The sequence below is a fragment of the Excalfactoria chinensis genome, chromosome 3 (assembly GCF_039878825.1).
Source record: "Excalfactoria chinensis isolate bCotChi1 chromosome 3, bCotChi1.hap2, whole genome shotgun sequence".
NCBI classification, from domain to species: domain Eukaryota; kingdom Metazoa; phylum Chordata; class Aves; order Galliformes; family Phasianidae; genus Excalfactoria; species Excalfactoria chinensis.
In genome coordinates this window covers 21,915,130-21,928,140 of record NC_092827.1, presented here as the reverse complement: position 1 = coordinate 21,928,140, position 13,011 = coordinate 21,915,130, and the positions used below count along the sequence as shown (strand labels likewise).

The 13,011-nt window shown below is 37.9% G+C and overlaps 1 protein-coding gene across 1 annotated transcript in view; it reads right to left on the bottom strand.

Moving 5' to 3' along the window:
* FAM83B (family with sequence similarity 83 member B) overlaps positions 1–12,547 on the bottom strand; it is a 41,764-nt gene extending 29,217 nt beyond the window's left edge. Inside the window, exon 1 of the mRNA XM_072333489.1 lies at positions 12,104–12,547. Within this exon, the coding sequence (XP_072189590.1) occupies positions 12,104–12,547 (444 nt within the window). The remainder of the gene's footprint in view (positions 1–12,103) is intronic.
* Between the last annotated feature and the right edge of the window lie 464 nt (positions 12,548–13,011).

Below are 13,011 nucleotides of genomic sequence, written 5' to 3'. Positions count from 1 at the left end.
AAAACAGCACAACGTTCCATTTCTCATTCAGTACAATAATTTTGTATCACGTAATGTTATAAAATTGTGCTGCTAGAACATTTCAGTCAACGTACTTTGCTGGAAATACAGCAATAACATCTTTACATATCTAGTTCTTTGTGTTCTTTTAAAAATAATTGCAGTTTACGGAAAACAGTCTGTCAAAGATCATCACCTAATTCATGTTTGAGATACACAGCTCAGATTGGTAACTTCAGTTTCCGTAATTAAATACTATTATTATAAATTTCAGAAATGAGAGCTTTCCTTTTTCAAAACATCTCTATTTCTGCTATTTATAGTCTACTGTCTGCAATGTAGACAGCTGTGTTATGAACTAATGAATAAGAATATATTCAACTGATATGCTTTTTCTTTTATTTTTTATCTCAAGGCACTATTTTATATCATTAATGTAGCAAACCACCTCCTCTGAAAATATAAGCAATGTCTCTCTATGAAATTTCGCAAATAATGAAATTCTCATCCCAAAGATTTTTGAAACCACCCTAACAAAATTCAGAACAAATACATCTATGTACACACTGTTAAAATGAGCACAGTGTCATAATTGTCCACTAAAGTATTTCTCAAGGTGTTGTTTTTTTCTATTTAAGAATATGAAGTATTTTAAAAAGCCCAAACCTTTAAACTATTTTAGACATTTCTGTCTCAACAGCTAAATTCCAGATGGTCAGATCTTACTGCTTTTTCTTTCATTCTGCTTGCTTGCATGCCAGCCTGCATGAAAAAGTATGTATGTTTCTAATACACAATGGGCAATCATTTCAAAAGTCTCAGAGTACACATTGAGAAACTCCTCTACGGAATCTATGGAATTTTCCTTGTGTGTGAGTAGAGCAAGCATGTGCCGTGTGGCAGAAAATAACAAGTCTCTATCCCAAGAACAAGCTCTTCAGGTTTGTTAGCAGAGAACTCAATAATTTCAGTTCAGGCAAGTCAAAGTAAGTTAGAGAAAAAATGATTTTTGCCTAGATAAGCAAAACCAATGTTTGCTCTTTCTGCATCAGCATGAGAAATTTGTCTTGTTCTAAGAACTGGTATTTTTGTCTTCTGCAACATTCACATGTGTATCCATTCCTTTGGAACAGGCTCTATGGAATCTGTTCTGCACATTCCTCAAACAGTAAAGAAGAACTGAGTGATGAGATAGCATTTGGAGAGGGAAAAATCTTCCACCTCTTTCAGTGCCTTGTTGGGATTTCAGATATTGAATTCAGTTACTATTTACAGTTTACTTATGCCCTGGTTTCAGTTAGGGCAGAGAGAACAGAGAGAACAGAACAGGGCTAACTGACATCAGCTGGCCAAAGGTACGTCCCAAACTATGTGACGTGATGCTGAACAATGAAACTGAGGGAGGAGTTGGCTGGGAGGGCTGCTGCTGCCTGGGGACTGGCTGGGCATCGGTCAATGGGTGGTGAGCAATTGCACTGTGCATCACTTATTTTGTATATATATAACTATTTTCCCATTATTTCCTGTTGTACTAAACTGTCTATCTCAACCCACAAGTTCTGGCGTTTTCCCTACTCACCAAGGGAAGAAGGTGAGCAACTGTGCAGTGCTCAGCCACCTGCTGGGTTAAAGCACAGCAGGTTGGAGGCACACAGATCTTTTTAGCTGATCCGTGGATGAAATCAACTAAAGATGTATGTTCATTTTGTATTACAAGTTTACTGTGGCACTATTTAATAGAAATGGATCATTCAGATATTTAAAATATGATTCTTAATGATAAACTGTTAGATCCGCAGGTGTCAATTCTGCAATCCCATATGCTTATTAAGTTAATGGAACTTCTCATGTACATAAATTAAAGTATTTTAAACCTTTCAGGATTAGGGATCTAATTTTGCTTCAAGAAGAAATGTCTGTAAAACTTTTTTCAACTTGTCTGAAAAATGAGACAAACTGTGTATATAATCCATTTTTTGTAATGAGTCTATTGTAGTTTCTGACACAGCTTGATCTCTAAATTTCACCCTTGCTCCAGTAAGATTAGAAAACAGCATTTAAAATTTCAGCTTACTGCAAAGTAAAAGAGAGGATGAGTAAGATGGTCCTACCCAGGCAATAACCACTTTAATCTTTTGGACCTATGATTGATAACGAATAATCAGAAACTTGCCAATAGAACAAAGTGATCTGACTAGCAATCTGAAAGGATTATCATACTAAATATTGGTATTTCATACATCAGGGAAGACAGAAGATGGGGTGGAATGACTGAGACCATGTACTACATGCACTTCAGGGATGAGAGCAGAAATGTCTGCACATTACAGACACCATACACAAAATCACAGAATCAGAGAATTTCTTGAGTTTGAAAAGATCTTTCTGATCATCAAGTCCTACCATCAGCCTGACTTACTGAGTTCCATCCCTATGCTGTGTCTCTCACTCCCATATCCACTCTCTGAAAAACCTCCAGGGATAGGGAATCCAACACTTCCCTGGGCAGTCCATTCTAAGTTGTGACCACCTCTCCATGAAGAAGTTATTCCCAATGTCCAGTGAAAATGACCCTGAATACATTATGCATGCCTTATTTTTATCTATTTGATACTGATTCCCGTGGAGTCATGCCTGACTGATACATGACCGAGTGAAACAAGCCCCTAATCAGGACAGAGTTCCTGCATCAAGAGACTGCATTGCTGTATAGCAGCCCTTCACATCAAGCCTGCACCTCCATTATTACATTTAAACTGTGCATAAGAAATCAAATCATCTCACTAATATGACTTCCAGCTCAAGTGACTGTCATCATAATTCAATAAGCTTGAAATTCATGAACAAAATAGATAGTGATATCACCACAAAAATAACTATTTCAGCATTATTTAATTCTAGTCATTAACATAATATGATCACACAGCACTAAGAGATAAAACAAAGCGATTGCAAACAAATAAGCAAATAGAAGTATAAGTCATAATTCTCAACTTCATCTCTACGCTTATTTTTCTTATTTTGAAAGTATTTCCTCTGAGCAAAATAGAGCTTTTGTTACATTTTAAAGCAGCTTTCTATATATTTGTTTTAGCACATATGGAAGAGCTGAATGGTTGATATTTTTAGACCTATCTCCAGAAATGACAGGTTACTGACCTCTATCAAAGTCAGTGTGCAGTCACATATACTGCCTGTTATGAAAAACTAAAAACATGAAAAACAAACAAACAAACAAACCACAGCCTTGACAGTGACATTTCAGGCAATTATTGTGTTCGTGTGCTATGTACCATTAAGCAGCGACAAGGAACTATCAAAGAGTGAACAGCCTCAGATATTATTGTTATTTAAGCTGCTGGCTGAAGCCCCAGTTCTGGTGACTGGCAGTCTGTCCCTGGCACTTGAGTGACATCAGTTCTACTATCACTGCTGTCCCCAATGGTTCTGATCAGGAGGTGCTGTTCCCTAGCAGTGAATTCTGCATAGCTTAAAAAAGGTCTGTGCATAGTGTGTGTAATGTGCAGGCAGGTAGCTCTGCTACTTCTTGGGAAGGTCTCACAGAGGATCAGCAGGAACCTGCTTTTCTCTCTGCTGGTTATTCCACCTTATCCTTGTTTATGTCTGCCATACTGAGCATTAAAAGCCTAGTAGGAAAACACTAAGTGCAATACCTTCTGCAGGCGGATGCCACTCAGATTCACCTGAATTAAAAGGTGATGTCTAGTGCTTACCTAGTGCTTAACCCATAAAGGAAGTTTATTGAGCTGAAGTGCGGCCTGCTTGGGAAAGAGTGCCTGCAGCTCCAGGAAACAGCATGAAAATGAGGCAGAGATGTTACACCTGCTGTTTGAACTGAAGGCACACCCGTTTGGCCACCTGAGCACACAGCCCTGTGCTACTGTTCTAGCCTGACTGCTAGTGGATGAAGCAGATATCAAAGTTCTCTTTTCATCTCTGAGAGATACAGCACAGAACTTCTCACATTACCTTATCAGGGCTTCATCTCTTACAGCAGAGTGCTTGCAGAAGCAAAAAGGCCTGAGGAGATCTGGTGCTTTAGTTAGCAAAATTCCTGGATAAAAGGCACCCCACCAAAGCTTTCTGGAGGCAGCTCTGTGCCCACATGCCTGGCTGTGAGGGCAAGGGTCACAGCAGAGTATGTGTTTGAGGAATTAGTTCTATTTTTCTTAGGCCTTGAATCTTCCAGCAAGTGCTCCAGACTGAGACATAACTAGTTAAGGCTATCTGCTCTTTCCTTAAGTATGAGAACAGCCCATGTGTGTTTTGAAGAAACACCCTCTTTATCTGAAGATAAGAAAGACCTTTATGCTTTTAAATGCATATTTGAAAAGTAAGCAGTACAAAGCTACTGTCATATACTAATGCAAACATGTCTGGAACAGCACTGAAGTTCCTCAGACATTAGTTTTCATAGCTATAACACTAAATGCATAATTATGATTTTTTATCAACCAAACCTACAGAGATGAGAAAATAACAAATTTGTTATCTAACTCCTACTTGCTCTGTTTGCTAATGTATATTAGTCTTTGGCTTTTGATTTATAATTGTCTCTTTTTGAACTATGATATATAATAATTCAATGCCTTTGTGGCTTGATATTCTCATCTACAAAACTGTAAACACTTTGGTCATATTCTTTGATTGCTAAGGATAAAGGAGAGCACAAATTCTGAATCCACTGTGGCAGTGACATTTCTGCTAATCAGGAACACTAAGATGCCAGTCAACTGTACAGGATACAGACTTAGGGCAAAACATAGCAATGTTAACAGCTTAAGAAAACAAATACATAGCAAATGGGAAACAGATATCAAAGGCAAGAGAAACAGAGATAGCTACACTCATAAATAATACTACTGTAAATTCAACAAACTTACTACTAAGTGGACAATGTACAGGAAAATTATCAGCTTTGTTGATAAAGCAAGCTGTAGCCAGACCTTGCAATTATTTATTTTGAACAGCTTTAATAAGATGAGTCATTTTATGGATGGCAGTAGGAACTCCTATAAGAAGTGACGAGCTCAACCCCAGTTACACCATGTGATTGCTCTGACAGGCCTCACTTACCTCTCTAGGTAAGGTAAATCAGGATAGGATTTCAAAGTACAAAAGCTTTCTGAGGTCTCAAGCATGCTGAAAGTGCAGACTTTAATTTTGGTTGTACAGAATATCACCTGTTTATTAGGAAACAGTAACTTAACAGAAGGCCAAAGGGAAAATCGTGATCACACTGCTATCATTGAAAAAGTCTGCACTTGTTTTGGAGAGGTGAATTCTAAAGCGTAGTTCGATTATTACAGTGCCTCGTGCTACTCCATGGGGAAAATAACACAACTACAAGCAAGCTGTTCTGAAATAACTACAAGTGAAGTACACACTTGTATTAAGAAACTAAATACAAATAACACAGTGGCATTCACTCCCGCTTCTGAACAGGCAATGGGAAATTCTGACAGCAGCTAGCAGGATTTTGTACTTCAGGACTGTTTTCCTTTGCGTCAGCAGATCTCCACGTTCCATGTAGTTTCTAGTCTACTGTACTACACGAACACTCCTGAAGCAGGGTAGAGTCTGTACATGCTCCTTTAAAATTCATTAACAGGTAGCACAGTATTTGAGTTTTCAAATTCTGATACATGACAAATGAATTTAAAGATTAAAATTGCACAAAATGTGTTCTCCATTCCTCAGAGCACAACTGGCTATGTTGGAAAGTTCTTCAAGATAAAACACTATGCTAAGAGATCAAAAAAAGGCTGATGGCAATACTGAATGTGAACCAATTAAGCCTGCAGTTCTTCAGGCAAGATTGTTCCCTGGCTGAAAAATCTGTGAAAACCCGGATCTCTTGAGGATAGAAATTCAGAAGAACAAAAATAGCTTCAACATGGGTATCAGTTTTCTTTTGAAAAGAAGAAAAAGAGATAAGCAACCCCCCCAAATACGCTGGACTGGCAACTAGAAACACCATTTTGCCCGGGCAGTATCACTTTATGTCAACAGTTTTGTAATTGTAGCAGATCTTTACATAAAATCACTTCAGCACATTGTAGTACAAAGGTATTACTGAATATGCCTAAAGAACACTTTACAGAATGCACAAGAAGTATAAATGAGTTTCTAATAGCACTCTTTTGTTTTCACTGACAAAAATATTGCTACAAAACATATGTATGTGCTTACTTCTCATATACTAGGCAGACATTAATAAATACAGCTATCTGTAAGATCTGATCTTTGCTTTTCCTTATTCCATTTTTAAATCCATGATAGATGTGCAATATTTCGATAGTGCACTAGCACAACTGTGACACAAAAAGGCAATGCCTATCCATCAGTTCGTTGTGTCTTTTAAGAGAGAACACAAGCATCAAATCTGGTGAAGAGATCTGCAAACCTTTGACCTGACGGAAACCTGTGAACAAAAATTCCTCAACTGATTACATTTTTTTTTGTCAGATTTCCCCTCCCCATGCTAGCCTCAGCCTCTACTTGCTTTTTGGTTTTAGATCCTGTGGATGAATCTAATGTATAGAGAAATGATGTAGAAGAAATGCACTTCATATAAGTCCTAGGCCTCTGGTGTTTGCTTGTGCTCTTTTACATCCCTGCCCTCCTAAACTTTCACATCTCAAAACCATCCCAACCTCTTCTCCAGAAGTTATAAAAGTTCTCCCATGTGTTAAAAATTCAGGTCAAATTCAGATATTTCCTGTTAGCAGTTAAATTAGCGTTTCCATATACTTCAGTTTTAAGGACAGTTTGATTATTAAGTCCTTCCACTCTCCTACAAAATCTGAGTGGCCACTTCAAAGAGTGTCCTATGGATGTCTCTTCTCTTTGTATGTATCATCACTTGTATGACTGCGCTTATGCAGGCTGTGTCAGGGCAGGGGGCAAAGGGGGCAGGTAAATAAACAAGAGTGAGAATTCCAAAGGCAAATTCAGTCTGGTGAATACCTGACATGATTACTCGCCCTGAGCAGATAACAAAGAACAAACACCAAATCATACAGTAGGAGCACAAACAACACAACATATCCTCTTCCAGCGTGTTGCATGTGATTAGAAAAACTGGGACACAACTTTACTCTCTCTAATGAACCTATAAAAGGCTAACATCATGTTTCACCTGGAAAATATACACATGACTGCCACGCTGTTTTCCAAATACCAGGAACCCATTTCACAGAGGGTGGGCAGAAGCAAATGATGAATACATTTTTTCAATGTAGCACTGGTACTAAAACACCACCTGAAGTCTCTGTGTTGTAGCATATCTTAGCAAGGAAAATTTTCTCCAGACATCTTCAAATGAGAACTTAAAAACCATATCCATCATTTATCAGGGACTCAAGAAATAGCACAGATTTTTTTTCTTTCAGTGATATGACTATTTCATTTACCAACCTTTTCCTGGAATTCAGTAATTTTTTCAAGCTTTTATGAACAATAAATTGTAGCCCCTCTCTCTCATCTACTTGGACTGCTGCAGTTAATGAGCTAAGATAAGCACTGCTGCAAGCATAACTCACTATCATTGTTCCAATCGCTGTTCAAATTATATTTAAAATAGTTGGCAAAGAGTATTGTTGAGAGAGTAAAAATGATTGCTTAACAGTCTTCCACACCCATATTCTACAAGTTTCTTTCTGCATGGAGGCAACACTCTTCATATAGGCACGGAAAGAGCCTGGTTTTCTCACGTATTTATATACGGCCTGTACTAGATCATTATTTCTGTACCTATGCATGTATCCAAACAAGAAGATCAATATTGTATGATCATTTTTTCGGTTATACACAAACTCTTGCTCATGCCTTAAACAATTATCAAACTAAATCAAACTGGGGAAGAAAGGAAACCAGAAGAAATTATATTTGTTTTTCCATAGTTGTAAAAAGAGTCATCTGTTTTTGTTTACTTTACTTGGGCCAGGACCCTGCAAGACAAGACAGAAATGATACGGAGAATTTGTACAATAGTTCTCACAAGAGCTCAAAAAAGTCCTCTGAGACTTACTGAAGGCCTACATACAGGGGGTCCAGCAAGACTTAATAACAAGTTACACTCTTTTACACTGTAACTTAATTCTTTCTCTGGAATCCAAGTTTTGTAAACATTAAAAACCCCAACTTCAGCAGAAACGCCTGCCTCCCTTTGATTTTCCAAAATAGTCATATGTTAACCACCTAAACCTCAATTTAATCTTCTTAAGAAATACCGATTTTAGAAAGTCTTACAACTAACACTGATATTATGAATCCATGTTTAAGACTGCTAGGCTATTTGAATACAATAAAATCAGTGCAAAATGTGGCATATTTACTGGATAGCCTGCAAGTTAATACATTCCATCAGGAATCCCAAAAGTATGTCAAGGAAGTCTTTCAGTGTTTTCTGACTTGTGTTGTGAAGTAGTAATCCTTGGGTTGTCCAAACAATATGATTCTTAACAAAACAGGTTTGAATTCTCTCCAGGAAGAGCTGATCCTTATTTGGACACCAATCTAAAAGACTCAGAGCTATGTATTCCCTCTAAGGTATGTAGGAATGTCTCAGTGGTGGAAAGGGGAATCCGGTTAATGAAGTGAGAGAAAAACACGCAGCCAGAAGGACCCTGTGCTGCTCTATCCTGCCCTTTCCCCGTTCTCTTGCCCTGTCAATCATGCTTGAGAAAACAGTACAAGATGTTTGTAAAACCTATGTGCAAACTTCACAACTTACAGTTTTGAGGCAACTCATGAAAAGTCATACAGAGAAAGAACACTTCATTATTGAAATCTCTGTTACTTTATAATAAGAGAAGGAAGATTCACATTAATTTGACAAAGATGAGTAATCATCTTGATACCATTTCTCAGATGAATAATCTTGCCAGGAAAAACTGCTAAACATTATCAGTTGTGGTTCAGACAGCTCAGCTGGGATGAGTCAGGCTGTAGGAACACCTCAAGCTTCAGAGAAGCCAGAAACCTACCAGTGATTAAAGGCAGAACCTTACAAAACACACAAGAAGTAAGGCTACCAGCTTGTTTGCAAAAGTCTGTCCATCCTTAAGGTCAGACAGAGCTCACAGTGCTTTCTTCCCCACACAGTTACATCAACATCTGAAAAAGACTCACGGTTCACGAACTGACACAGTCCTGCCAAACAGCCTCCTTGCATGAACACCAGTTATGTCAACAGAGGAGCAGGGTTGGCAAGCTGTATCATTTGAAGATGAGGTCTAGTTACACTAACAGTAAACCCATTTTGTTGGCAAGTTGGTTTGACCTGAGGCATTCTGCTAACCTCACTCTGACAGTGTAGCTGTCCCACAGAAGGACTGTAGACTGTGATGGAACGTCATCTTATGTACAACGAATTCTAATCTATGTTTGGAAACATATATCACAAGTATGCAGTCCATTGTTATAAAACTCCATTGTTATATTGGCTGGACTTAGCATGAAGATGACATGCATAATTTTTCTACAGATCATACAATTAAGAAACAAGATTTTCTTAGGACACCTTTTCATAGTCTGTTTTTAGTATAGTGTAGCATAGCCTTACATATGGTTTTCCTCTTCAGTAAGGATAAAATTGCTTTCAGCCAGCAAGTTGCCTAACGTTGTTTACAGCATGTTTTCTTAAGGTCAGAATTAACATAAGTAATAATCATGTTAAGGAGTGACACTGTGATGCATCAAGCATGAAAGAGGTCAAGAGTAAGTCCACTAATAATGTCATCTTATCCTTATATATCTCCAAGAATTCAAAAGAGTCTAGGTTTCAACTCGCTTAGTCCCAGTTATGAATTTTTGGGCTAGTAAATACATATAAATATGTTGAAAAGTTTTCCTTATTGGGTGAATCAGTGCAGAAACATTCTCTGACTTGTCCATGTAGGAGTTGGTTTCTCACTGCACTGAGTGTTCAGGAAGTCCAGGGAAATCAATGCCTGAACTCAGATACACAGGTTTGGACTTAAAGTTCTGGTGGTATGAATACCCTCATCTCCAACAGTCTGCTTATTTTCCCACTGAAACCAGGAAAATGCTGAAATTCCCATAGAATTTTCTTAGAGCTGTATTAGTTTAATGTGACTTGCTGAATAACTTGTTTATTCTTTACAGGTTTCCTTTTTCATGTGTGACCTTTTTTACTTCCTTTGAAAATTATCATATGACTACGTGTCTCCACTATTACATAACACAGAACTCTGTTTAATATAACTATATTTTTATACATGGCTTAGGAGAAGTAGGTTAGCCTGTTTAAAGTGTTTGCCTGCTGTAGGCATGTTTTAAATACCTTTACCTTACTTGAAATCCTTTAAACTTTTCCACACATATCACAGAAGAGGCTGAACAAGCCTCTGTCTTTTAGATTTAATTGCTGCTTCCTGAAGTAACCAACCTGTATCACTGTATCAACAGTGTTATGGTTACTGCTCCTGAGGTTGTACTGATCAACTACACAAGCCTTTCAGATGTCGTATTTGGCAGTGACGCATACATCATACCCACTTTGTAACATGGAAATGACACAGATTAAACTTCTTTTTCAAAAAGAGGTAAGAATCACACTTTATTCTCCTGCCTAGCTGAATTCAGAGGAGGCATACTCCCTAAAATGACAATCAGCTAGACAGCCCTTGAAAGCCATTGGAAATGGCCTGGATTGCCTGTGAACAAAATAGTTAGGCAGGAGTGAAAATGGACTGGAAACAATATTTCCTCACCATGTTTCAGGACCTCTCTAAACTGAGCTGGCCTTGGCAACAGACTTAACTCTATTTTCCTTCTTTCCCTTCCAGTAGATACATTAGTAGCTCTGGAGCAGCAGTTGAAGAAGATGAAAGTATGCCAGCCAAGCCAAGCTGTACTGCATCCAAAAGCAGAAAACAGCTGTCTATTTAAAAGGGACAATGAGGGAAAAAAATAATAATAATTCTCTTCCTTGTGTTGAGAAGAGATGATAATTCAAGGCTGTAAATTGCATGACAAAAGGTCTAGTGATAAGTCTATTGCGGCAACAAATTATATGCTTTATCTAAATAGAGGAGAGACGTCATAAAAAGGCATCCTTCCCTTCCACACGCCCTATTCAATTCACTTCTACTGCACCCATTTACACGCATATTTAAGTCACTATAGTGTTTACAGAGGTACTTGAGTTGGATGTCCTACAGATTTAATGCCCTTACAGAGCAGAAATAAACTTTTTCCATGGGGAAGAAAGAAGAGCATGGTATACTTGCTAGGAATACTTCTGAAACCTCTTAACATCTGTTTAGGGAGGTAACATGGCCCAGAGTCCACCTCAACTGCTTAAATATAGGGGTTTTTGTTTGCTTCTTTTGTTGCTTTTTTTGGTTAAACATAACACTAGGAAGCAAGAGGTGCATGCAATGTACATACAGTGCTCTATCTCAGTGTGAGTCCTAGGAAACTCAAGATGCACAAGTCCCTAAGCAGAGACAAGTACATTCAGAGAAGTATTTCTTCTATGTTAGAAATTAGACAGAAATGGAGTAAGGTAACGAAAAGAGATAAAACTCATTTCCAAATCTGTTTGCTTGTTTGTTTTTATTCTCAGGTCTCTCTGATACCCTCCCAATTAACTTTCATGATGATAGTGGGCATGCAAAATCACAAAATCACAAAAGCTGAGAACCATAAGGTACATGAACACAACATACATAAGGATGTTATTTTCTTCTAACAACAGGTTAGCATACCAAACCAATGCATATTCCCACTGCACATATTCCCACTGATGGACAGAAACCTTAGGATTATACCCTGAAGCTGGATAAACTGTGTCATTTGAGGTATATTCAAGTGAAGTCAAAGAGATGATATTCTGATTACCAACAAATTTCTCATGGACTAATGGTCAGCAGTACCGTAAAACAGTCATAATGCTTCATTAATTCCTTTAACTAATCCCTGATCCCTTGTAAATGAGGTTAAATTGTAGGCAGCAAGATAATTTTTTTTCTTGCCAGGGAAGAAAAAAGCTTCTGATAAAACTCAACTAGATTATTGCTGCTCCCCACCTCCCAGTATTTTTCATGTTTACCTTTCTTGCATCTCGTATCATCTTCCGAATAGTTTCCTTTATGGTGTAAGGCTGTGCTCGTGGTGGATGAAAAAGCAGATCGATATTTGTGCCACCAGAAATTCCAGGCATCAGGTAGGGCCAACCTAAGTCAAGATTTGGAGCTTCCACATCTGATTCAATAGGCCAGTAGGTTCCCGAAGAAGAGGTGTCATCAGTGGCATTGTTAGAAGAATAGACTGTGTTTTGGGGAAGTTTATGAACATTGTTCAAAATATAATCAATTTCCTCATCTGCAAGGAACTCTGAACATCTCTCTTTCAAAAGAAATTCTTTGTAGGCTTCTAAACCTCCTTCAATTAGGGCATCAATAGCTACTCGGTACCATTCCTTGTAATGAGGCTCAATATAGTTGTCTGATCTGCATTCATCATGTAGGGATGATAGCAAAGATGAAGTTTCCATTTTCACATATATTTTGTACAAAGTCTCTTAAACTTCCATTTGCAAGTTGGTGAAATATACCTGTAAGGAAAGGAAAGTAAGAAAGTAAGACAACAATCAGAATATTTGTAGCAATTTAAGTCAGACACACGCACAGATATTATGCAAAATACTTTTCTGATAATGTTGCTGACACCTTTTTCTCACACCTTCCAAGAACATCAAAGAGTTCTGAAAATGCTCAGGGATGAATATTCCCAAATGACTATTAGAAAGCTACTTAAGGAGCCTCTTCTACTTAAGGCAATACTAAGCATGTGAAATGATTTGGTGAAAGTCTTCTATTTAAAAGACACAGCAGAACACTGAAGATCTGCACCAATAACACATACACAAAGTATATTCCAGTATACCACTGTAGGCAGTGTTTCAAAAGTCTCTTTATAATAACAACTGACAGAGTAGTGTTGAGAGAAACACTTCAA